General features: G+C 49.4%; 1 protein-coding gene across 3 annotated transcripts; it reads left to right on the forward strand.

Moving 5' to 3' along the window:
• The first annotated feature begins 85 nt into the window (after positions 1 to 85).
• Positions 86 to 25,989, forward strand: PURG (purine rich element binding protein G). 3 transcript variants are annotated; one of them, XM_063414990.1, is made up of 3 exons: positions 86 to 203; positions 1,268 to 2,111; positions 22,961 to 25,989. In XM_063414990.1, the coding sequence occupies exons 2-3, from the start codon at positions 1,281 to 1,283 to the stop codon at positions 23,180 to 23,182; spliced, it is 1,053 nt and encodes a 350-aa protein (XP_063271060.1). In that variant the 5' UTR covers positions 86 to 203; positions 1,268 to 1,280; the 3' UTR covers positions 23,183 to 25,989. The 3 variants fall into 3 exon arrangements, with proteins under 3 accessions (XP_063271060.1, XP_063271062.1, XP_063271061.1); XM_063414992.1 differs by having other exon boundaries at positions 12,689 to 23,098; XM_063414991.1 differs by lacking the exon at positions 22,961 to 25,989 and having other exon boundaries at positions 1,268 to 4,094.
• The last annotated feature ends 13 nt before the right edge of the window (positions 25,990 to 26,002 follow it).

Consider the following 26,002-nt stretch of genomic DNA (forward strand, 5'->3'; position numbering starts at 1 on the left):
CCCGCGCTGCCGCCGCCGCCGATCTCGTCCGGGCGGGGCCGGGGCGGGCCGGGGAGGGCCGGGGCGGGGCGGAGCGGGCGGCGGGGGAGCGCCAGCCCGTGGCTCTGCGCGGCGGGGGGGGCGGCGGGGCCGCCGGCTGCGGGCGGTGGCGGCGGCGGCGGCGGCGGAGGCTGAAGGGCAGCAGCGGCGATGGGCGCTGCGGGGTGAGTGACCGGGCGTGAGGAGCGCGGCGCTGGGGGGCGCGGAGGGGCCGCGGGGGTAGGGGGGCAGTGATGGGGCGGGAGATTCTGTGCTGGGGGGCGCTGGGGGGCCACACTGGGGCACTGGGGGCGCTGGGGTCGGCACTGGGAGCGTTGGGGGGCACTTTTGGGGCACTGGGGGCATTACTAAGAGCACCGGGGGACAGTTCTGGGAACACTGGGGAGCGATACTGCGGCACGGGGTGCTCTGGAGGGCAGTACTGGAAGCGTTGGGGGGCAGTTTTGGGGCACTGAGGGGCAAGAGGTGAAGTTGTGAGAGCACTGGGGCAGAAGGTGTAGCGATGGGGAGCACTGGGGGGGCAATACTGGGGCACTTGGGGGCCCGGGGGGCAGGACTGGGGCAGTGGGGAGGGCAGGAGGGCGGTACTGGGGGCAGTACTGGGGCACTGGAGGGCAGTGGGGGCACCAGGGGGCAGTACTGGGGCAGTGAGGGGCCACGGAGGCAGTGGGGCAGTACCGAGGGGGAAGGAACTGAAGCCTTGGGGGCACTGGGGCAGGAGAGGCGGCGCTGGAGGGGTATCTGTGGGTGCCGGGGGGCAGGAGGGCAGTGCTTTGGGGGGAACCCCAGTGCCCCCCGGCGTGCCCTGGGAGGAAGAGCAGAGGGAGTGACGGAGGGGGAATGCAGCCGCACGGGGACAGACCCTGCAGAGGGGAACCACAGCCCTGGGAGAAGGGTGAGTGCCCCCCAAAACAGGGCACCATAACCCACCCCCGGGGGCAGCTGGAGGGTCTGTAGTACCACAGGGGCAGGACAGGGAGGCTGCAGGGCAGGGAGTGTTGCCGGGGAGTGCCGCTGGAATCCGGGCTCCCTCGTCCGGGAGCCGGAGCACGGGAGGGGAAGAGCGCCTGGGATCCATCGGGCTGCGATGCTGCGTGCCAGTGGCAGCGGAGAGGGATGCAGGAGCCTTTGTAGGGAGAGCAGCGCTGAGCGGAGCCGCTGCCGAGGAGCTGAGCAGGCCCCTGGTGCTGATGTTGTCATCTGTGTCTGTGTTGTGTATTATTTCCAGCTGATTGGTAAAGATGGAAAGAGGGAGAGGAGGAGGAGGAGGAAGGAACCTGGGAGGCTCTGGCCTGCACAGGAACATTTATTCCCAGTCCCAACAGCAGTACCACTACCCAGCCTCCTCCCAGGGGAGCTGCATGGAGATCCAGGAGCTGGCCTCCAAGAGGGTGGACATCCAGAAGAAGCGGTTTTATCTGGATGTGAAACAGAGCTCCCGCGGCCGCTTCCTGAAGATTGCCGAGGTCTGGATAGGAAGGGGCAGGCAGGACAACATCAGGAAGAGCAAGCTGACCCTCTCCCTGTCCGTGGCTGCCGAGCTGAAGGACTGCCTGGGGGACTTCATCGAGCACTACGCCCACCTGGGCCTGAAGGGCGGCCATGGCCACCGGCACGAGCACAGCAACGACAAGGAGCAGCATTCCCGGAGGCGGCCGCAGCACCCGCCGCCTTCGCCCCCGGCGTCCGTGGGCTCCGAAGAGCCCCCTCACAGCGTCCTCAAGACGGAGTACATCGAGAGGGACAACAGGAAATACTACCTGGATCTGAAGGAGAACCAGCGCGGGCGCTTCTTGCGGATTAGGCAGACCATGAGCAGGGGACCTGGCATGATGGGTTACTTTGGCCACAGCTTGGGACAGGAACAGACGATCGTCCTGCCGGCGCAAGGGATGATCGAGTTCAGGGATGCTTTGGTCCAGCTGATTGAAGAATATGGCGAGGGGGACATAGAGGATCGCCGGGGGGGAGGCGACGAGCCCCCGGAGCTCCCCGAGGGCACCTCCTTCCGAGTGGACAACAAGCGCTTCTACTTCGACGTGGGATCCAACAGGTACGGCATCTTCCTGAAGGTAAGTGAGGTGAGGCCGCCCTACCGTAACACCATCACAGTTCCGTACAAAGCGTGGACACGGTTCGGGGAAAATTTTATCAAGTATGAAGAAGAGATGAGGAGAATTTACAACAGCCATAAAGAGAAAAGAATGGATGCCAGAGGGGACAGTTGTGAAGAGCAAGAGGGTCTGGAATAGAGTGCATTGGACAATTAACCAAACAAAGCAAGCAGAAATTGGTGAGAGGGACTGATCTATAGTAATTCCAAGTTGCCCTGGTTTTTTGTAAAGTCCTTTTCTGGTAGTTCTTGCTAACTCCAGTATGTAATGTTATAGGAGTCTGGTTATCACGTTAAACTATGCCCAAAACATCTCCGTATGTCTTAGGAAAGGACCAACCTCCCGAGTCCGTATGAGTCAGCTGCTTCGAGTGTTGGAGACTGTGGAAGTACGAGTATCAGCACAAACAAAATCCGGCACCCTGACCTTTAAACAGTCTAGAAAAGGCTTGTGTTGCACTTAAACACGATCCCCACCCTGAACCTTACCATGAAATGTATCAGTTTCTGCTTATCTCGAGTTTTTCAGGACTGGCTTCTGCCCGTGCTTGGTCCAAAGGCCGAGCAGCATTGCCGTAGAGCATTTATGGCAAAAATCAGCTCCACGTGAATCTATGGTCTATGTGTGAGGTGGGAGAGATGTTTTAAAGTTGGCATCTCCTGGCTATTGAGTTGGAAACAATAGTCTGTGTGTGGGTGAAATCTCGATAACCAGTCAGACCTCGGTCACGTGCCAGTGAAGGGCAGAAGATCTGTCATTCATTCTGAAGTTTTATGCTGACCAGATAATCTGAGTATCCCAGGACAGCAGAGTGCTCAGCCTTCTGAATTAATGGCAGTGAATAATAACCCACTCCTCATCTCTGTGTTTGGCCCGTTAGAGGCTGATGATCTTTTTTAAAATTATTTTTAATGCATTTTGTCCAAAATTTCAGCAGGTATTTTTGTATTAGGCGTTCCAGCAGGTGACTGTGGAGCAGATATTGGGAGGTGGAAAGAATGCCGTGACCGAGGCTCCTGGCTTCTCTCCAAGATTAATGCCATTCAGGATGTTACCTGTGTGTGGAAAGCATTTGGGTGTTTTCCCCCTCCTGCCACGAGGAAGACCTTTGGGGTGTTGCGTGCACCACTGGATTCGTGTAGAAAGGCATCTCTCCCATGCTCACCCGTGGCATGTTTCGGAAGCTGTGGTGGATGCCCCGTTGGGTTTTCTGCTGTGTTGATTGTGGGTGGTGTTGGGGAAACAACATCCATGCCCTGCCATCACCCCCTTCCCCCAGCTCAGAGCTGGAGCTGTCCTTGAGCAGCTCCAGTCCTGCCTGCCCCAAGGTTTCAGTGTCATCCTGGAGTCTTTGTGATGTAAATTTTAAATCTCATGATTTTAACTCTCTGCCTGGAGGGAGAATGTGTGCAATTACCTGGTCGGGAGGTTGATGAAAGATTCTGTGTTTCTTAAAGCATGAATATTTATAACATAAGGGGCTTGTCCAGCCTTTAAGCAGACCAGCTCCTTCCCCCTGAACCAGCGGGAGTTTGACTGAGCTCCAGGTACTTAGAGTAGCGTGTTGCTCACCTTTAAAATAGTTTTAAACAGGCATTACTGTGTCTGATCAGATATTTGTAATCACTCAAATAGTTTCATTACAGAGTGGCCTAGTGTGCATGTGGACCAGCTATTTTTCCATGCCACCATGTTTTATTTCTTAACCTTTTGAGAAACATCTTTTTCTCCAACCAGACTTTCACCACTCTGAGTCTGGAGCCACCTGCACACTGCACGGCCGCGCTCAATCCGAATGCTGTTGCCTGTTAAGGTCATAATGAGAAAGGCTGGGGAGACAGGGTTGGGAACCAAGAGGATAATCTGGATTTTAGTTTGGGTACTAAAACTAGTCAATCTGTTTTAACTTTAAAAAAAGAAAAAAAAAAAGAAAAAAAATAACAGCTTGCACCAAAGTCACCAAAGAACCTTTAGGAAAATGTTACAGTTGTGACAAGAAGTAAGAAAGTTAATTTCACTGTTTTAGGTGATTCCCCCTTTAAAACCACATATAGCAGTTACAGCAACCAAGCCTTTGGCTTAGTGTCAAAAACTCCCATCCCTTTCTCCATAGGTTGCTCTTTCAGGTCCCTTTTCAAACCTGGAAGAGATGTTTTTGCTCCACCACTCGAACAGCCAGTGGATCGTGATGAATCAGCGGGAGTTGTGCGGGGTGCTGGTTCATCGTCGCTCTTACGGCCTTGGTCCCAATGGTTTTAACAGGTCAATTTAAAAAACCCCACAAAACCCCACGTTTAAAGAACTCTACATCTTGTTATGGTGTGAAACCAGAATTTAGTGAATGAGTCGTTGATGCGAACGTTAGCGTATCGCTGACTGCTGCTGCCCGTCACAGTGCCTGAGGTAAAAAATTCACTTCTAGTCCAACAAACCGGAGCTATGAATGTACGAACTTTTTACGCTCTCCTTCCCGTTTCCTTCGTGGCGTTCCTCCCCTGTGAGCTCGGCATCTCCCATCCCTGCCCGCCTTTGCCTCAAGGGATCATAAAAGCTCCTCGGCTGGAATTAGCCTGAGTGGCCACGTGTGTTGTAAGTGCTCATGCCTTCCCTGTGTTCCTGTAGTGTTGGTGAGGAAATTGCTCGTGATTGGAAAGGGATGTTTTCTTCACTGTTTTAAAAGGAAAAAAGGATGCAAATTTGCTTTCCTTATTGCTGCCCATTTCTTTAAAAAACCCTTTTTGTTAATGAATCGGCCTTCCAACGCCGCTAATTTGCTGTAAATATCACCCAGGAATCCAATGACTGCTGGCTACCAGGCCGGCCTGGGTTCTGGCACGCAGGTATCCCGTAGGATCTGCTAATGCATTTACTCCCCTGGCACGGGATGCACCTTAGTATCCAAAGCTGGATTGGGATCTTTGCGTTCCTTGCCCATCACTCGTGGGTAGGCCAGCGGCTCTGGGTTTCCATCGCAATGGAGAACACCGGTGCTGGCAGGTGTTGGGTTGGGCGATAACGGCTTTCCATGCAATGGGAAGCAGATGTTGTGTTGGAGGGTAGTAGGGATGCACTCGGAGTGTAGCAATGCAAGACTTGAACGGTGAGATTTGGAAACGGGTTCCTTTGTATTTTTGGCAGTGTGTCTTCAGCTTCCCAGAGTAGTGACCATGTGGGCTGCTGGTGCCCAGAAGGGCCCAGCGAGATGCTCGGGAACACTGAATCCCTGATGTGTTTTAAATGTTTGTTCCTGACGCCCCGAAACTGCCATGTCCCTTAAACTTGAGAAAACACAAGCTTATTTGCACTAGAAAGAACGGCCAAAAACAATCCTTGGGAGGACGGGGTGAAGAGCACCGGTCTGAACCTCTTTTTCTCATGAGAGAATTTCCTATTCAAGCCCTCACCTCTGTTGCGAAATTGTATGGTCCCGGCAGAAAGTCTGTCAGTTGAATTATTAAACCCTAATGCACTTTATATTGTGTAAATAAAACTAGGAGCACATTTCTGCTCCCGCTCCGGTAAGGGGATGCTTTGGTAACGTAGTCTAATGCTGAGAGAAGCCGTCTCCTGCATGCACGTGTCTGTGAGAGACCTGTTGATCCTGCTTGGTCCAGCTCCGCTCGTATGTTAGAGGAGGACAGGCGCTGTATTGAGGATCCTCTCAAACCACCAAGAGTGGGATAATGATTTGGGTTTTTAAATTGCAATGTGTAGAGCTGCTGAGCGTCCCCAGCTCCGCTGTCACAGCGGCTCCTCGCCCCTTCTGCAAACTGGGTCCCCCATGTTGCTGTCAAGGCTTAAAACAGAGCTTTGCGCTTGTAGTCTTGGCAAAGCCAAGTCCAGCAGCTGCCTCGTACCTGGCTTTCCCCGCTGCTGGTGCAAAAGGTGGGGCGGTCCCTGGAAAGCTTATCCCAGATGGAAGGGGCTGTGGGGGCTTCCCCTGCCTTGCAGCTTGGGGGGATGTTGTGTTGGGTCTGGCCCCTGGAGCTGGCTTTCCTGGTGAAGTACAGAGCTGTGGAAGGGCTGGGAAGCGTTTTGCAGTGTTGTGGAGAGGGCAGCCTGCCGGGTGCTGCGGGGGATGGCGGAACCGTCCCTCGCGGGCTCCGTGCGTGCAGCCTGGGTGGACGATGAGCTTCACCCAGCGAGAAGCTGCAGCGGTTATCGGTATCTACTCGTCGTCGTAAGTGTTTCTTATCTGTATCCGATATATACCAATTCATATCCACGTATAGGCATTAATATATTTATGTGAGTATATTGTAGCCTGTAGTAGCTCGTAGCGAAATAATCTTATTTATCTGAAGTGCAGTCTGAGGAGGGGACGTCTGCTCCCACCACCGGTCTGGATAAACACGTTATTCCACCCAGAGCTGGGTGCGAGCTCTTGGCCGCAGCCCTCGTAAGAATTCCGTAGGTTTTCAGTAAGGCTGCGAGGGAAAGCGTAGTTAAAGAAGGCAAAGCTCTTCCTTGGAGGCGTCGTTGAGGCGAGGTGAGAGCTGTAAAGAGGCAGCTGCCGGCCACGTCATGTCTCCATGCCATTTTACAACCCCTGGCTCTGCAAATCTGTCCTGCCATGTTCATAAAATCCCAAGCAGAAGTATTAAAATCCTGTCCTTTATACAAAAAAGAACCCCCAAGCAATTACCAAAATCAATGTCAGCACATTTTTTTTTCAGCTGCAGATGTCCTAGTCTGATAATTGCATCATTTTTTTCCCCTTTGGCCTATTGAAGTGACCTAAACTCCCAGGGAAGGGAGCTGGTGGTGGCTAGGAAGCCTTCTGCTTGCGTGGCTTGCAGTCCTGTTTTCCAATTCTAATAATTTTTATAGTAGAAAGGAGTTTATTATTGTGTATTTTTATTGGGCAGATTTTGCACCAGGTCAAAAGTTACATAATAAGCATTTTCAGTTCCGTGGCATTCCCACTTTTGCTGTACATACACTGGATATATGCAGTTTATGAAAGAATTCTTGAACAAAATTAGACCTTCTGTTTAATTTTCCCTGCTGCTTACTCCAAAATTAAGTTGCCCTTTATTTTTAATGGCTTGACATGTTGTGATGTCTAAAATTCACCTTTCCCCTCCTACCCCTCCATTCCTTTCAAGTAAAGGTTGTGTTTGAAATTAAGAGTTTATTCAAGAAGGAGTGGAATTAAAGGCTACACCGTTAACTATACCCGAGCGAGACTGTCACATCATGGCCAAAATGTATTGTTTTGGGGTGATCTGGTCTTGCCTAAAAATTGCTGAATCCTGTCATGGCCACAGGAAAAAAGCCCCGGCTAGGGCACAAGGTGCTTCTGGATTTGGGGGATTTGGAAAAAGCTAAAGCCAGATCTTTTGCTGTTCTGGTTCTCCAAAACCTGCAGAAGCTTCCATGGGCTGACATCAGTTTTTCTTCCTAATATTTGGTCAGCCTGTGTTCAGTTCCTCACCTGCACCTCAATAAAGGCAACAGTATTCTAAAGCATCGAGGTGAAGTAAAATACCAAGAACTCCTGATAGATGACATGGATTAAAAATTGGTTTTCCAGAAATGTCAAAGCATAAATTGAGGTTTTATAAGGCGGATGTCGTTTTGGCATTTCTGTGATGGATGTAATTAGATCGCTCCTTCCCCATGCACGGGGAGGCATCACGCGGAACCCGAACCTGCAGCCCTCGGGGCTCTCTCTCGTGTACACCAGCTTCGAGAAAGGTGCAGGTGCCCACTGCCTTCTGTGTGGTGAATGTGGGGTTGTGTTCCTGCTGGCCTAGCCTCAAGTGGCCTGGCTGCCCCCCCAATAAAACCGTCATTAACGACTTGCTAATTCATCTTCTTAATTGCTAGGCTGCACAGAAACGCTTGGAGTGGCACATGGAAATTGCTAGCTCTGCACAGAGTCGAAACTTAAAAAAGATATATTTCATCTTTTAGGGGTTTTAGACCCATCCAACACACCAGTATTCAACGGGGAGGGACAGTGGCTCCTGCCTTGGAGGTGTTGGTTGGACACACAGTCGGATGGATTTCTTGACCACAGTGGGGGAAATCCATCCTGCAGGCACGAATTTGCATCTGTTCTTCGTCGTGATCGTTTGCCACGCAGAGATTAATTGGAGGCAAAGATGGCCCTCGGTGGCGGCTGCTGGCAGCCGGAGAAAGCCGAGGCTTCGTGCCCAGCCCCACTCGGCACCGCGCTGCCACAACATCTGTGAATTCGTGTGTGGGCACAAATGAACGCAGAGGCAAGGGAGAGAGGAATATTAAGAGATGTATATGCACGGACATATTGCAAATACTCGCTTTCCCCCCGTTTCCAATAGGTCCTTCCCCTGGAGATATTAAAACACTATCCATCGTCTGTTCTGTTTCCCGTATCAGAGACATTCAGCGTGCAATAGGAGCAAGATGGGTTTCACAAGCAATATCAACATACTCTACTACTAACCTTAAATCTTTACACTGCAAAGCGCGTGCAGTAGAATCTGCATTTCAAAACAGCGGAGAGTATGTGGGATAAAAGACACGGGTTAACCCCAGGCTCTTACAAGTATTCCCATCTGGTCCTTGTTGGGAGCACATGTTGTTGGCACAATGCAGAGGGAGAGGGGGAGTAAGAGCAGAGAGAAGTGCTTCCCACTAAGGCAGAGGAACGAAAAGGCAGGAGGGGGCGGAGGGAAGCGAGGACAAGATGCGTGCTCCAGGGAATCATTGAGCATGATGATGGTTTTATCCGTAGTAGGAGGAATAGGTGGCACCTTCAGCACTGGAGTCCCACAGAGCTGGGGAAGGAGACACAGAGCCTGGATCCTAATGCTCTACACGGGGACCAGGGTGCTTCCCTTGGGCTGGTTCTCCTTCCTCCTTGGGATCAGTAACACGCTCTGCAAGTGTCTCATCTTGCCAACAAACCCAGCGGGACCAAGCGTGCCCAATGAGTGGAGTTCGTGCTTTTACAGCTCACCCTTTTGAGGCTCACGTGGCTTGGCTCTTGCTGAGCTGGGAGGCTTGACCAGGAATGCCTGCAGAAGCTTAGGGGAGCACTCAAGTGTTGGTGGCCTGTGAGGTTTGCTGATGCCATCCCAATTTATGGATACTTGCGTGTGCTTTTCACCGGAGCCTTGCTCTGCATGCAACATTGGTTGCCTCCTGCTCCAGGAATGAGTGATGGAGTGGTGTGCGTATCGATGGGGCAGCTGCTCTTTTCCATTGCACAGAAAAGGGGTTGGTGAAGGCTGGAGGGTATCAGAGGGGAAACAAAGTGGCTTTCAAGAAGCAATTTTGTGCCTGCCTTTGCAAAGGGGTTTGGGTCGTTTCTAACAAGACTGCGGATGATCACCACTTGTACCGCCTTTGCTTTCCTGGGCCTGCCACTCTGAGGTCTGAGGTGCAGCAGGGGTCGGTGTCAACAGCTGTTGAAAGGTGTGCTTTGAACCAGTGAAGTGCTGGAGTAATTGCCTGGACTCTGGGAAAGCTGTCAGTGTGTGGAGCTGGGCCTCCTGATACTGGAGATGGGATCACTTTGGCTTTATCCTGCTGTGCCTGTGTTCTCCACCAGTAAAACAGAGTGGATGATACCACCTACCTCAAGGGCATGCAAAAGTTCTTCTGATGATCTGATGCTGATCAATACTGATGATATCTGAAAGCCACACAGGGAGAAATTTGGGGTGAAATGCAGTGTTTGGAAGGTTTGGAACCTACCTGACTCTAAACTTGAATTGCAAGTGCAAGGGTGCCTCTAATGGTGCCTTTCAGGACCGGATACAGAGCAAAAAGCACCTATATTTTTCCCAAGTTGAAGAAGCTGGAAAAAATCTGCTCTTTCAAATCTCCCATGCTGGATATTCCCAGCTTCCCACCCTGAGCTATTCCACCCTATTTCCTCTCAGATACTTTTCCTGCTGCCCAGTCCATGTGTCCCTTGCTTCCATCTAATTCCATTGCTTTTTGCCTTACAGGCCATGCTCTCCAGAGGAGTTATAAAAACAGTTTGATTTCTTCTCTGCTGTGGTTCCTACACATAATTAAAGGCTGTTGTCAGGTCTCTTCTGCATCCTTTCCAGAGGAAATACAAAATCTTCCACCAAGGGTAATTTTTAGCCCTTCTAAAAGGGTCATGTTCTTGTTGCTTTCTGATGAGTCTGTTCAAACACAAATGGAAGGAAAGCACTAAGTGACAATATAATCTCCCTGTGCCAGCATGTTTGGAAATACAGGTTTTCCCTTATGTTCCTAAGTCTCCAGGACTGTGTGCTGTCATTATATGAAGTCACAGAAATATTGGCATGGGCTTTCCCTCAGTAACATTTTTAGTGCGAGGAGATCTGAGAGTTTTGTGTAGGTCTAACCAGAGAGGAGCTCTTGCTGTCCCACAGTGTCACCACTCAACGTGTCTATTCATCCCAGCACCTTTCAGATGGGCATTTAGGCTCATGACCAACATGTGGCACGCAGCTATTTCTTCCCTCCTCTTCCTAGGGAAAAGGCTGGATGTGCCAATGCAGCCCTGGTATTTTTAACATAAATTAATTTTCCCTGCTGTTCCACGTTAGAGGGTGAGCTGGAGCACATCATGCGCTGGCAGCAGCAGACCCCGGCGGCTTTGCAGCACGAGAGCAAACCTCAGGGCTCACAGGGAGCTGAGCCCGGCGTTGGCGTCGCGCCCACCGCTTCCCTTGGCAACTGGCGTTGAGCAGGAGCTGGTTTGTCTCTGGAAGTTCCCCCTGGACCTGTTGCTCTTTTGCAAATTGTCATTTTTGCCTTGGGCACAGAAGAGGTTGCTGTGCTGCTGCCTGGTTGGGAAGCACCTGATGTGAAAAGAGAGTCTCTCCCAGGAAGCTGGCAGGGGGAATCTAAGGCCAGAGACCTTAGGCTTTGGGAGAGAGGTGATGGAACAGTGCTGTGGAGTAAATGCAGCTCAGTGTGCAGTCAACACATGTGTTTTCTGTTTGGCTTGTCTTCACGGCAGCTGCTTGTTCTTTCCTTCTAGATGTTTGAACACTCCTGAGATCTCCACAGGGCTGCCTAGAACAGGAATTTGTGAGGGAACGGAGCTGTCTCCAAGGATGTCTCTCTCCCGAGACTCCAGTAAACATGGCAAAGTGTTTGAAAAGTGGGGCATTGCGCTGGTGGCACTTTTGAAAGAGTTTTTCCCAGGTAGATGTCACAGCAGAGGTGAGCAGAGGCTACTGACAGCCAAGAACAGAGGGCAAAGGTTTGATCTGGTTCTTGGCAGTAGGATTTATCCTAGATTCAACATCTCAGTTAATGTGCACATCCCTGTAGTAAGTGATGAAGTTTTTTAATTGAAACATTTTTAATAATCTCCCCCATCCTGGTAAAATTAGGGAAAGAGCTTTTTGGCTGAAATGCTTACCTGTAAGCTCAGAATAGGCACCATGTTTCACAAGGTGAACCAAACTTCTGTGTCTCTTACCTCAGAGCTTATCCTTTAAGCTGATATTTTATTTCTTCCTCCATCTGGCTGCAAAACATCAAGGTCACTAAAGCAGCACAGGCGGAAACCCCTGCAGGTGTTTATATGGCTGAGTGCATAGGGACGTTCTCCTCTCACTTTGCCGGCAGGGCCTGGCCCTGCTTGTGTTATTCCTTCTCCCCACTGGATCACCAAGTTCATGTCTTGTGCATGACCTGGCTCGAGGGCCCTAAACCTCTTTTTTCTTAAAAGTTCAGCATCTTTTTCTTGAGCTTTTATTATGAATCCCTCTGGAAATGTTGTGCAAAGCCTGAATGTGCCTTGGTTCCCTCCCTCACCGTGCATTTGCTAACTGCTGCCACCAATGTAGGACAAAAAGATGTGGAGCTGGTTATATTTTTCCCAGACAGTCGTTCTGCTCCGTGTCTGTCTTGGTGTGTTTTTGCCTTAACCATTCCAGGGATCCTGTGCTGCAGCTCTCGCGTGCTTCTGCAGCTGCTGCACGGGTGGTGGGGCTCTGGCAGACATTACCTCCAGGCTGGGGCAGATCCTTGGGGTGAAGCTGCAGCAAGGCAGGAGTTATTTAACCCTGCAGTCAGCCATTCCCTCAGGGATGCTCCCATGTGGAGTAGGGTTGCATGATCCAGTTACCTGGGGCAGATTTGATCCCGTGCTGGTGGCAGACTCGCCGCTTCCTCCGAGCAGCCGGCGCGCACCATCTCGCTTGCAGGCAGTGTCTGACAGCTTCCCCAGGGATGAGCTTTGCTGCATCTGCTGCAAGTGCTGCTCTGAGCTCTGGCTCTTCCTTCCCACCACGGCTCAATGGCATGCCTGGATCCTTTGTTATGTGTAACCTCAATTTGGTGTCTTTGAGCAGTGCCAGGATTTCATTCTCCCCGGGACATTTAAATGGGGTGCAGAGTAATTAGAGTCGCTTTTCTCTGCATGTGTAATAGCAAATGCTTCCAAATCAGTTTAGGAATCGACCCAGGGGTTTGATGTGGGTTAGTAAATTCAGGCATGTGGGATGAGTGTGCCCACAGCAAAGCTGGCATGAAGATGTGGAGATAAGAGCTGTGCCTCTGCCAAGCTCCTGTCTACTCTCTTACAGTCCTGTACTGACTCCAATTGCTGCAGTGAAAGCCACCAGGACCAGAGACCACCAGAGCCTTCCCATGGGACCTGGGTCAAAGTGGCAGCAGACACCTGAGCTAGGCAAGGGACCGCCACCCACAGGTATTGTGCATCCCATTATAACTAAAAGGGAAGGTGTCAACAGCTTTGTCCTGGATACCACAGGAGCCCAACTCTTTCATCCTTCCTTTTCTGCCTCTGGGACTTTCACCTCTTGCCTGCAGAGGTGCATCCGCTCTGGAGAGTCTTCATGTCTGTCCTGGGATCAGTGTGTGCCAGCATGCAGCGTGCACGTAATCCTGCTGCATCCCGGCCCTCTCTCCATAGCAGCGTTTATTGCTGATGTCAGCACAGTGATCCTGCAGCGCTGCCAGGGCTAACCCTTTGAGCTCACCACTGATAAGTTCCTTCTCGCTGTCTTATTTTAAAAAAAGAAATAAAAAAAGAGGAGGGAGGTGCTGTAGTCGCCTGATGAACATTTTCATGGATGCTGCCAGCTTTTTACTGTGGGTTACCTTGGTGAAGGCATATTACAGAGAGTTTCTTTTCAAAAAGAGCTTAAAGCTGTTTAGCAGTGTGTGTTTTGTGCTGATATGTGTGAAACCCCAAGAAAACCCCCAATCCAGAGCCAGAGGCAGGGGTAGTGCCCACTTAACTCCTGCCTGCAGCATCCAGCTGCAGTTGAACCTGTTGCTTTTCACACCTCTTTCCCGCTCTTAGGAGGCACCTTCTAAAGCTGGGATAACCTCCCTAAACCTCTCTCCTCAGGCCCTTCACAGAGGGAAGTTCACCCTCCTCCTCCCCATTGCAGCCCTTGAGCTGTTGCAATAGCCCTTGAGGTGCTCTCTCTCCTTCTTCAAAACCCACACCGGCCTCTTCCTCTCAGTGAGGCTGAAGATGCTGTGGAAAACAAAACAAGCAAGATGCCACAATATAGGGATTTTTCACTTGCCTCAGCCTAAAAACCAGCCTCCTCCAGGCTCTCAGTCTTCCAAGAGCTTCCTACCTTTCTAGCCAAGCGGTTTGTTTGCTAGAAGAAAAATTGGTAGCTTTGTGCTAGCAATAACTGGAGTCCTCTTTCACTAGCGCAGGCATTTTCTCCTTTGAATTGCGTTTGAATGCAGAAACTATTGTGAAATGAGAGTGGTAATATTGGGAAAGGGGAAAGCAGAGTGTTCCTCTGGATAGGGTTTGATACAATTTGAAGCTGCTTGTGGAAGATTGGCTGGAAGGTAAACTGATTTGGGGCTAAAAAAGCTGGTGCTGGTGAAGTGTGTTAGTGACTCTTCAGCAGGTGGTCCAAAATAGCTTTTTTATGGTCTCTGACCTCTAGGAAAGATAACTGGATTTTTGATCTTAGATTGAAGGGGCAATTTCTGCTGGAAGAAACTTCTGTTCTTTAGAAACCATCTCAGGCTGGCATTTACTGACAGAAACATTTCATGGAAGCGGACAGAAAACAAGCGAAAAATCACACATCTGAGTCAACCCCAGGTGAGCCTTGCAGGCCGCTGCCGCTGAGCTAGCCAGCCATCCAGAGTTCAGGACAGATCCCCCTTGCCACCCACCCTTCTGGTGGTCCATGGCCACCCAGATTTCCCTGGACACCTGTGTGGGTGTGATGGGTTAGGAGCTCCTGGTTTTGCAGCGTCCTGGGCTGGTGTCGTGGCCCCAAGGAAAAGCGTTAAAAGTGTTCCACTCCAACATTCCCGCGTTGTGTCGGAGCTGCGGCGCCCGTCCCGGGTGGTGGTTGCTGGGGTGGGTATTGAGTTAGAGGGGTGCATTTCCAGAGCAGTGCTTGGTTACCAGCTGTTGTCCAGGATGCCGTGGCTTTTGGTACAGCAGTAAAAAAAAACCCTTTTTCTTTGAATTTCAGTCAGGGACCTGTTTTCTGCCAAGCTACCCCCCACTGTTTCAAATGTATTTTATTCTCCTTTTCTTTCCACCGGTCCTGTTCCGCTCCGCTCAACAGCTGCTGCATTTAATCCCAGAAGCTGCAGTTGGTAGGGAGCAAAGTGATCTCCATATAACCTCTCTCTTACTCATAAGCGTGCATTATGAAGCTTAACCGATGGTAATAAAATGTTTTGCTTTCAACATGCTGTCCCTGTGGTCCAATGTTCCCGTCTTCAGGCTCCATCATTACGGCGGGGCGATGTATCGGAGCTGTTCTGCTGCTCCCCAGGAACGTGCCTGGGAATACTGGATGTAGGCCTCATGGATACCCAGCAAGGAGAGACGGAGAAGGTGGGGCAGAGCCCTTTCCATGGGTCCCCAGGTGCGAGCAGCTCTTGGAGGAGGATTGTGTCTTGGCAGTCCACGAGAGGCGCTGGGGGTCTTGCTTGGCTGAGACCCAAGTGCAGGTTCCCGTCTCCGTAAGATTGTCTGGCAGCGCAATCTGGTGTGAGAGCCTCTTCGGGGACCGCCGTGCTACGTGGGGGGAGCAGGAACAGATTGCAGTCCTGCTGCTTGGTTGGGTTTTCTTCATCCCTTTCACAACCACTCTGCAGGTTCATGGCTTTATTTGGCTTTTTGTGTCTCCTGCATACTAAAAAAGGGATTTTCATGCTGTCCTGCATGATGGATGATGTTCTTGTCCAGGGGGGAAAAAGGATGTTTCTCATCCACGTTTAGGTAACCATACAAGATGTGGAAAGTCTGCTTTAGGAATTTCATTTTTGTTTACACACTGTTGATGCTTTTATTAAGAGCATATTTTCACATATAAATAATTTAGAGGTCATATGATTTTCCTGCTCTAAACTGAAAGCAGGGATTTCAAAGCAGGGATCTCCAAGCATCATTTCTGTGTCACGGTGGGTTGCATTAGCCCTACAGCTGTTTTTTGTTGAACAGGATGGGGTTTTTCCATATTTGAGGTTTATAGTGTTTGGTTTCAAAGAGGAATTTCCCAGACAGAGCTCCCCAGAAGGTATCAGAATATATGGCTTTGTCAGGCAGCGATAACAGCTTTTTTCTGGAGATTGCCATTTTGTAAATAAGCTTCTTCTCAAGCAGCACGGCTACAGCTACGAAAGATGGATGATTATTTCTTCCCAAAATGGGTCTTCCGCCGCAGGATCTGGTTTTTATTGCGATAATTAGCATAGAATTAAAAATGGCCCCGCATCTTCAGTTTGCACTGTAGTGCCTCTGGTACCGAGCAGTCTGGGATGGTGTTTTCCTTGGAAATAGGCTGTGTCTGGGAATCACTTGATTCACCGCTGAAAACCAGTGCATGGATATCTGCAGGCTTCAATGCAGCAAAAGCCTCCGTCTCCAAAAATAAATGATTGCTCCTAATAAACTTTCAAATCAGTTGTTTTTCTGGAGACTGGAAAAGTTGCTGAGGGTATTTGGGTGAAAATCTAGCGCGGCGGCCAGAGCAGGATTTTATAAATGCCTTTTAATTCTGGCGCTCGGGTTTGAGGTGAGGTCACGGGCAAGCAGACAGCTTTTTCTCCTAAAAAACCTGTAATAGCTTTTCTTTTTAAAAATTTAACAGGGTTGCCAGTCCAGGTGGAGGCAGAATTGTAAGGAGGGTCACACATGGATGACAGTGTATCCGTAGGAGAAACTAAAGCGGCAGAAATGCAGCACGACGCGTAAACTTCCTTGTGAGAGCCATGCAGGAAATTACTGTGCAATTGGACGCGGTGTCCTAGCATTAGATTTATTATCCACTTCCAGATCATCTGCCAAAAATCCTTTCAATCGGAAGACAGGAAAGAACATGTTATAAAAAGACCTGGAAAAGGAGTCATTTTGGCACAGGGGTTTTCAGGCTGGGAATTGTCCATGCCTGCAGTGTTTGGGTTTGGTCTCAACACTGAGGTCAACACCACTTAAACCAAATGTGATCCCAGTGCCTACATATGGCACATGGTGAGATGTGCTGGTCTTGCAGGACGAGGCTTGAACACAGTCCTGGAAGATGCTTCTTTGCCCAGTCTCTTGCTCAGTGATTACTTTTGAGCCTGCAAGACTCCAGCATCACTTAGGGAAAGCCACAGTGTGCAAGCTGGCATGCTTTTTGCCCATGATGGATTTGTTCCCTGCTGGGGGCAGGGTCATGGCCCCATCCATGTGCTTGTGGGCATTCCCAAGGCCTTGCTGCTTTGGCAGCAAGGCTGGATATATCATTCCAGAAGTTTCTTGTCTGGATGGTGAACTGAAATGGTCACGCTTCCCCACTGTGCACCTCAATGCCCTCCTCACTGTGGGGCACTGCCCACATCACACTGCACTTCTCCAGGTCCCACATCTTTTCCAGGCTTCTTTCTTTCCAGTTGTATGCCTGCAAAGGTGGATCTACATCTGTAACCCCTGTATGCACAATATATGTATTGCTTTTTGCTGGTAAATCCAGTTCTTTCTGGTAGTAATGGAAATAAGTGACCTGAGTTTGTAGCTCTGTTTTTACTCCTGGGATATTAGTGTTCCCTGCTCCTGGAAAACCATCTCCCTAGTGCTTGGTCTCCGATGAGAAATGTGTCTGCAGCTGTACCTGCAGCGTTCCCAACATAGCCTGCTAGCTCCAGCAAGTCAATACTGACTTAAAAAGAGCTTTCTGCATAAAAAACATCCACATCCACTTTGGACACATTATGTGCATCTGCACAGCCAGATGTTGCCTTGTACAACACTTGGGAAAGTTGGTGACAATGCATGCAGGGCCTGGGGAACCACTTTGCTGTTCTGCGACCTTTTTTGGGGGTGCCTGCTGAAACATTGTGAAAACTGAAGGTTCTGCTTTCCCCCTTTCTCATTTGGCACTTCTGTTCTGGCAGAAAACACTCTATTTTTGCAAATGCTGAGTTCCTGAGGTAAGAGGGCAGGAGGGCACTGCTGGAACATGTCCCTGCTTATAAGGAGACACTTCCAGGCCAGGGTGAGGACTGGGACCAGCACAGTCCTTAGCAGGGAGGTTTCCTGCACCCTGTTTCCAGCAAGCGGAGCCATTGCTTTCCTAGCACGTGTAAAGGTGGGGCTGGGTGATGGGGCATTTGGTGGGAAGTGTGTGTTTACCGAGAGGAAAGGGTATGCCTGTCACCTGTTGGGATGAATCCTCCTTTCCCGGCCTCCTTCCAGGAGCGTGCTGATGCAAAGTCCTTCTCTGGAGCTTTTTTCTTCACGAAAATGAAGTTAGTAACATCAGTGTTTACCGGACCGTCTTTGTCGTCTCGTCCTTGCATTCATTGTCCTTTGACTGGTAGGGTGGTTCAGAGAAACAAGCCAGCTTAATGCATGGTCAGAAAGCTACAATTAACGAAGCAGACCACAAAAAAGTAGGTAAATAGGCTAAGCTGTAAGATAGCGTGTAAGAGGAGGCAGTCTGCCTCTGTAAAGTGCATGATAAGCATCGGCCAAGCTTGTTGCAGACACTGGGCAAGGCTGCTTTCGCTAGACTTTGAGTATCCTAGTTGCAAAGGCTCGTCAGTGTTCCTAAAGGCTCTTGGTTTTGGAGTGGGGTCGTCTTTTGTTTTCTGTGCGCTGTGACCACTTGCTTCCCGAATGGGATCGTAGTGATGGAGTTAATGGAGCTGTTCTTTATAGTAACCTAAAAGGTGTCAGTCGTTTGCTCGTGTGTGTTCACAAGCTGAGCCGTGGCGTTGCGCGTCCCTCCGCAGTGGTGTGATTTGAAGCACTTTTGGTGTAGCATGTGCAGTTGCAGTGCTGTCTGTTTTTAATTTCTCCCTGGGATACCCTCCCCGCATTCCCGTGTTTCGGACTCTGAACCAAACCGATGTTGGGACTAGCACTTTAAGTACTAGTAGTCACTTTTTTTCGGACTAAACTGAGCACTGCACTTTTGTACGTACTGTTAGCACTGAGTTTTGAACTCTCTTCCCCATCTATTTCCCCTCCTAGGCGCAGTGTTAATTACGTAGGGGCCATCAGAAGAAAATTCTGAGGTGTGTTGGACCACTGTCTGGTGCCTGATTTCCATTACATATCCATTAGCGACTTGATAGTAGGGAATTTACCCATCCAAGCTTATTTTACACGACAGAACCAACACCTAAATCACTGACGTCCAGGCAGACGTGGTTGTTGTAAACTTCGAGGTCACCCGGAGACCCGAGCGCATGGCTTTTAAAAACACCAAAGATCCAGGAGAAGTCTCAAAAGGGATTGGGATGGTGCAAGATCATCTCCCTGGCACCTGGAACCGAGCAGAGCAAGAGTCACAGGGCAGATGCTCTTGTGTCTGGTGCGAGACCCTGGTGAGTCCGTGGGACAGCCCAGTTCAAACCTGGTACCAGTCTGAGATCCTGGCACCAATAAAGGCTGCGCTCTAGCCATTGCAATAAAAGCCGTCATTGTGCCTGCACTGGAAGTGCTGTTGGGATTGGTCGTGGGCTTCAACTGCAAAAGGTATTTTTAAGTAAAAAAGATTTACAGATGATTTAGAAGATGGAGCATAATAACCCCGGGGTGTGCTGTTGAATTTGGAAAGCGTTGTTAGGAGTTGATCAGCTCCCCTGTTCAGAGGCAGTTCAGATGTGCTATTCCTGTTAAATTCCTGTGGTATTTCCATATGGAAGGCCAGGGATCAGAGCTCCCTTGCCAGCAAGAAAGCAGCAGGGTAGAGTTAGTAGGAAACATAGTCAGAAGTCTCTAGGATTCAAAATGGGATTGTGATCCCTGGGATGCTGAATAATCTGGGTTTTCATGTCCCAAACCACCCACTCCCAACCAACTGGGGGGCTTTGCTTCTTTAAGAGCCCCTGTGGGTTTTCCATGGCAGCAAATAAATCATGGTGGGTGTGAGAGCCCCGTGTTCCCTTCACACCGGGGTATCCACACTTGGGACTGCTGCTCATCATCCTTGACGAGCCCATAGTCAATCCAAATCCTTCTCTGGCAATCCTTCGTGATGGGAGTTCCTCCCTGGTGACACTTGATGGATAAACCCTGCCAGCATGATCAGTGTGAATGCAGAGAAGGGAATTAGCTCTTCTCCTTCACTGCTGCTAGCAAGGGGCCATTGCAGAAATAACCTTCAGCAACAAAAAGAAACGGGAGTGTTGGGTTTCCCTGTTGCAGCAGATGGAGGAGTTTTCCTAAACAACTCGTTTTAGTGCCTGGTTTTCTTGGCTTCCTTCTTCAACAGACCTTCAGAGGCTTGGATATTCAGTGGGAACCTAAGATGGTTAAAAACCCCAAGTCTTGAGCAACCCCAAGTATTATGCTCTTACATCCTCTATCACTGGATGTAAAAACAAAAACAGAATCCACATTTCGGCTTGGTTTGGTTTATTTTCTTCCCCTCCCCGCCCCACCAAATTATCCCTGCAAATTTAGCTTTAAAGAAATAGCACCAGGTGATGCTGCTGCTCTTTCTGAGCCCCCAAAATTATAGGCTGAGGGAACAGACTCTTCAGAAAGTACCTTGGCGACTCAGAGCCCATATCCCGCTCACTGTTACCAGGATAAAGGCAAACTATTTGGAAAATTCCCCCCCAGCAAGCCCACCTGTCTCATTGAAAAAAGCTTGGAAGAAAGGGGGATGTGGAACAGGTATTTTTGTCTTATTTTCCCCCTCAGATGCAGTTTTTTTGCCCTTTGGAGATGGCCTCTCGTCCTTTGGGAAGGTGGAATTCGGCATTTTCTCCTGCCTGTCACACGTGAGGCCTGAATGCAAATCCTAGCACAGCACCCTTTGCTCTGGAAGGGCCTTCTAGGTGGAAACAAAGGATTTTGAGTTGTTTGGGTTTTCAGATAGGTCGTGGGAAGCGCATTGTAACAGCACACAAGCGATGTTTTACCAACCTTTTCTGTTCCTCCAAGAGAAACTTTTTATTTTGCTTCAGTAGTTTAGAGTTTGTTTCCTTGAAAGTATTTTTGGACCCATGAAGATGCCCTTGAAATGAGTCAAGTTTATCAAAACAAAATTGTGCACACACCCATGCACCGGCCCGCGTGTTCGTGCTTGTCTCCCTGGGTGTGTATACACATAAGAGAAATCTATTATTTCCCAAAACATTCCTTTTTTTTCTTTTTTTCTTTTTTTTCTTTTTTTTGGGTTGGTTTGGTTTTTTCGGGGTTTGTTTTCCCCACCCCCAGGATATTAACCAAAAGGTGTTTTAAAGTCATGGCATGAAAACTCCTAAATGTAAATCTGAGTACCTTGTGATGCTAATTAACAGGTTTTTCCTGAAACTTTATGTGATGCTTAATATTTTCCTTAGAAAGTTTTGTTTCATGTTAGATCATTGTTCTGGAGGATGTTGGTCCTACTGGCATTAAACTAATGGAAATAAAATGCATGTGTTACAAGTGTAGAAACGGTGAAGAATTAAGTGTGAACTTACTGTACGATACTGATTCTGTTTTCAAACAATCTGTTTTGCTGTTCAATAGTTGACATATGGAAATGCCAATGTACTGTAATTTAGCACTTTTCCAACGGACCCTGTTCTCACTACGCCTGAGGGAAGAAGCAGGTTTGGCTCGAGGCGTCTGAATGCAGCCTCTGACCCCTTTTCTGCATCTTGGCACCAGAACTGGCCAGGTGGAACTGGAATTGGAACTTTTCTATTGGTTTGGTGGCTGGCACAGGGCAGAGCGGGGTGGCTCTTCCATCCCCATGACCAAACCATGACCATTTTGCAACTTGGTCTGGTGAAAGGTCTCCCTGCCCATGGCAGTGGAATGAGATGATCCCTGAGGTCCCTTCCATTCTGGGATTCCAGGGTTCTGTGATTGGGGTGCAGCCCTCGCTGTGGGTGGATGGACTGGTGGCACCGCGCTCCTCCAGTGCATCCCCCTGGGAGCCAGGCTGGGGCCGGGCTGTCCCCGCTGGGGTGGGAGAGCAGCCGAAGCAATCCCTGAAATCCAAGGGCAGAGGGGACAGCCCGCCACCACCCCTCTGCAGCCCAAACCCTCCTTTCCTAGTGCTAACAGGGTGCAAAGTGTTACTTGTCATGTACTGTACTGAAAGGGTTAATTGATCAGTGACTGTATTGTACTGTATGAAAACTCATGAATTGCCTTGTATTGTTTCTAATGGACTGTTCCATGTCTCCCCCTGCCCCTTGCCACGCTGTCCCCACGTTTCCCAAGGGACGCATGTGCTCAGTTAGGTCCTCCAAACTCTCTGGTGCTAACTCCTCCGTATCCGATGGTGCTTCTGTGGACGCTAACTGACCACATGCCTGTCCCCAGCTTGAAGTCCACCATGTCTTTCTTGTCTGTTTGTATGAAGTCTCACACACACACATACACACACGAGAAGAATTAAGGATAAACTTGAATTTGTTTCAAAGCCTCATTGACAATCTAATGTTTTTATGTCTGCTTTTATTTTGGGATGGTTTTTCTAGAAAGCAGCCCGCCAGCACCTTCATCCTGGCAGGGGATTTCGTCCTGTTCACTCCTCTAGCATCCGAGGTGAGCTGCTCCCTGGCTGGGTTTTCAGGCTCAGGCACTGGAGGTTGATTCATCAGGAGCCAGTGAGGAAGAGGAGGTGCAGGTACCTTCAAAGATGCCCAGCCCTAAAAAGCAGCTGAGATCCTCATGACTGCACAATCCAAACATAGGTGGGTGGGCACGGAGGGTCTTGGAGGGGATGAACTCGCCCCTTGCTTTGAGGCAAAAATTGGCTTTTAAGGAGAATGGAGGCAGAAATTTAGAGTCCCAAAGGTGCCTCCATCTCCTCCCAGCACCGCTCATCTTCACTGGCAGAGGAGCCGCCTCCCGAGCCTGAGGTTTTCCAGGTGACACGCACCTCAGATGGCGTGAACAGGGCCATCGCCTCCAACCCCCACCCTGATGCGAGCTGCTTTTTGGACAAAATTAAATCTGACTATATTTTATATCGATTTGAAAACAAAGTCTGATATTTACCCCTGTTCTCAACTGAATTTGCATATTGTTGTTTGCCACAATATTTGTTCTGTCTTCAAATAAATTTGCTTACTTGTGTAGTCTTAACTGTCTGCTCGGATCCTTGCCATCAGATTAATCCCTGCTCCAATGTGCCTGCACCACAGCTCTCCTTTGAGCGCTTCCCAGGAAGGCGAGAAGGAAATTTTTCTAGGAGGGGGAATAATTTCAGGCTGTAAATGTTCTTCTCCCCGTAATCTCCCATTCATCTCCCCAGGGCTTTTCAATTTGATGCCCTTTTTCCCCCCAGTCTTCCATCATCGGATCCTTCTACCCGGGTAAGTGCGTGGCAGAGGAATGGCAGTGCCTCAGCCTGCTTAATTTGAGAGATTGAATTGTTGCTAACACATTTTTTCAGGGTGAGGCATTTCCGCCGGCGGTGTTTTGCATTTGGGAATGGAGGGATTTATGGCTGCGAGCGGCCGGGAGCTCTGGGCATCGGCGTCGGCATCCAAGGCCGGCTCTTCCTGCACATTGCATTAGCGAGACGTTGGCATCAGTCACTGGAGACGTCGCGGCGGAAGGCAGTGCCCTCAGAAGGCTGGAAAACCGATTTGCACATGCGTTTCCAGGGAAGTAATCAAATCAGCCAGCAGGTTCAATAAAAGGAATAAGCAAATATTCCAGATTCGCCTGCGTTTGCAAACAAAACCTGTTGCAAGGCTTGCAGCTTTTGAGGTTCCTCCCCCTCCCCAAAACAGCTATTTGGGGATTAAAACTGTTTCAGTCTGCTGCAGGAGGACATTTTTTATTCCCTAAAAGATGCAGCTTTATCTGAGAGGAACATTTCAGGAGGGTCCTTGCGAGGGTTTGGTCACTCTCTTTCGGAATCCATCCCTGTGCTTATGTTATGCCAACAGAGTCCATTTTCAGAGATTCATCCCCCTTTTCCTGGCATCATTCCTCCTCTCTTTGCCTCTCTCCTCCCCTCTGACCTCTCTCTGGCTTTTTTTTTCCTCAGTTTATCAGGATTTTATAATGTTTCCTTCTGCTCCTCACAGCACGAGCAGGTACTGCCCATGGCGGTAGAAGCCACCACCTGAAGGAGGGAGGTGAATGCTGTGGGGAAACACTGGGAGAAAGAAATCAGCCTTCATAGAGGGTGCTGCCAAGCACATCTGCCTCCCATCCACTGCAAAAATGCTGTGTCTGCACCCCAGAATGTGTTTTAGGGATCCGTATCCTTGTGCCTCTGGGCAGTCCAGTGCTCCCCTGCACGCTCATGGGGAGGTCAGGTGCCCTTGGAGCAGCTCCCACTGGGTTTGTGCACCCTCAGCTGCTGGCAGAGGGAAGAACTTTACTGATTTATTTTATTTATTCACTGTGGGGGTGGTTTTTCCCCTCTCTATAACACAGGAATCCAGCACTCTTTGGGAAGCAGTGGATATGCCCAGGCAATACCTTCCATAGGCAGTGGTGGCCATGAGTCATTTTTTCTGCTTCTGTTTCTCCTGTGTTTTGCATCACACCCTAAAATGCCAAGTTTCAGTGGAAAAAAAATCACAAAAATAAGAAAGCAAAGTACTCCATGGGAGGGGGTTAATGTTACACAGACAACATTAATGTATTTTTTAATAAAGTGGCTTTTTATGCCACTTTACCAGCATTTCCTTTTTAGAAGGTTCCAGCACAGAAATGATGAGATTTTAGAGAAGGTGGTGGAAAATCCTGCCTTCATTAATTCCCTCTCAGTGAGGCTTGTCAGTTTTCCCTGCCAGGGAGCCTGATGGATGTCCCCCACTGCTGCCGGGAGATTCCGCAGGCTCTGTCCCTGCCACTCCTCTGCAGGAAAATCCACAGCTCATCCCGAGAGCTCCCTCTTTCCTACAAACCACGTCGTGTGCTCGGAGGATGGTCCTGGTTCACGCTGCTCAGCTGTAGGTTTGAGGTTTTGCCAGTGCTTTCCTGAGGACCTGCCATCGGATTGATACCTCAGAAACGGCATTATTTCTGATGAGGAGCCAAGAGAAATACCTTAGCTTGACCTTTCCGTTTAAGTTTTGCCTATTAAACATTTTAATGATGGCAAGGAATCAGGAAATAGAAACTTATCACCAAAGCGTGTGTGTCCATACGCCCGTACCTTGTTTCCTCAAATTAAATCATGAGGAAACCTTAAAAAACTGAAAGACAGAACAAAAGCTGCTCAGCATTTGTTTTAAGGCTGACCTCCTGAGGCTCAGGATGCCCTCTTTTGGGTCATTTTGGACAAGCCAGGGATGATTTTTATGGGAGGTGCTGCTCTCCCATATGCTCCTGAAGGCACAGAGTGCAAGCTGTCCTTGGGAAGCTCTGGGGTGGGAAGATTTATTGTCCACTGCCATGAGGCAGGATTTGCCTTATCCCATGGCTGTTCTGTGCTGCAGTGTCACAAACGTGGGCAATATGGTTAAAAATGATCTTCTGGAAAACAAATCAGCAAATAAACATCCAGAGGAGTGTGAACAGTTCCTGGCAGCTATCTTTCCTGGGAACTGGAATGGTGAGCGATTGTCATCTAGAACAGTAGCTAGTTGTATTTTATATAAATTGCTCTCTTTGACTTTGCTAGCTGTATTTTTAGTTAGAAAATTCACTTCAGGGATGTGATGTTTTGAATCCTGTAATTTTTTCCCTCACTTCAGGATGAAGTCTGCTGTTTTACCCAGCGGAGATTAAGAGAACTGTGACCGACGTCCGCGTTCCTGGCAGGACAGCCTGAGTAGCGCCTCAGCAAACCTCAGCCTTCCCATCTGACATGAAAGAACACCCACACGGGCTTGATCTATCTTACCCTGCTAAAAATCCCAGGAGAGGTTCCTGTCAGGGCTCTCCTAAAATCCCACACCTTGCTGCCTGTGCTGGGCACTCCTGACTGTAGCAGTGTCACAGCCTCAGTAATTACATCACTGTCATGATATTACAACTCCATTTGGGTATGGAGAAGACAGCAGAACAAGTCCAACGGAGATAAATAAAGAGCAGTGGGTAGAAATTTGTGCAGGTGTGCCACAGTTTAAAGCTGAGGGCAAGATGAATAGTGCCAGATTGTAAGCAAATGTATTAATTTGTACTGCTTATAGTCACTAATCATGTGTCCTGATTGGTACATCATCGTATACGTGCACCAGTTTTGAGTATTGCTCCACAATATTTCACGGGAATATGGTGAAAGGAATTAATAACGCACATTTACTGAAAGGCAGACAGGGGTTGTTGCATTACTGGGCCCTGCTGTCAACTCTTGCGACTCGACACCCACAGCGGGTGCAAAACCTTATGTGATTTTATCCTTTTTCCTTAGAGAGGAGGGAGCACTTTATTCATTTTTCCTTGGCGAGAAGAGCGCAGGTCGTGTCAGGAGGCTCTGGGCCGGGGTGAACACGCGCAAGCGCAGCCGCCATCGCCTCACGCAGCCGTG

This window comes from Prinia subflava, chromosome 18, assembly GCF_021018805.1.
Source record: "Prinia subflava isolate CZ2003 ecotype Zambia chromosome 18, Cam_Psub_1.2, whole genome shotgun sequence".
Lineage (NCBI taxonomy): Eukaryota > Metazoa > Chordata > Aves > Passeriformes > Cisticolidae > Prinia > Prinia subflava.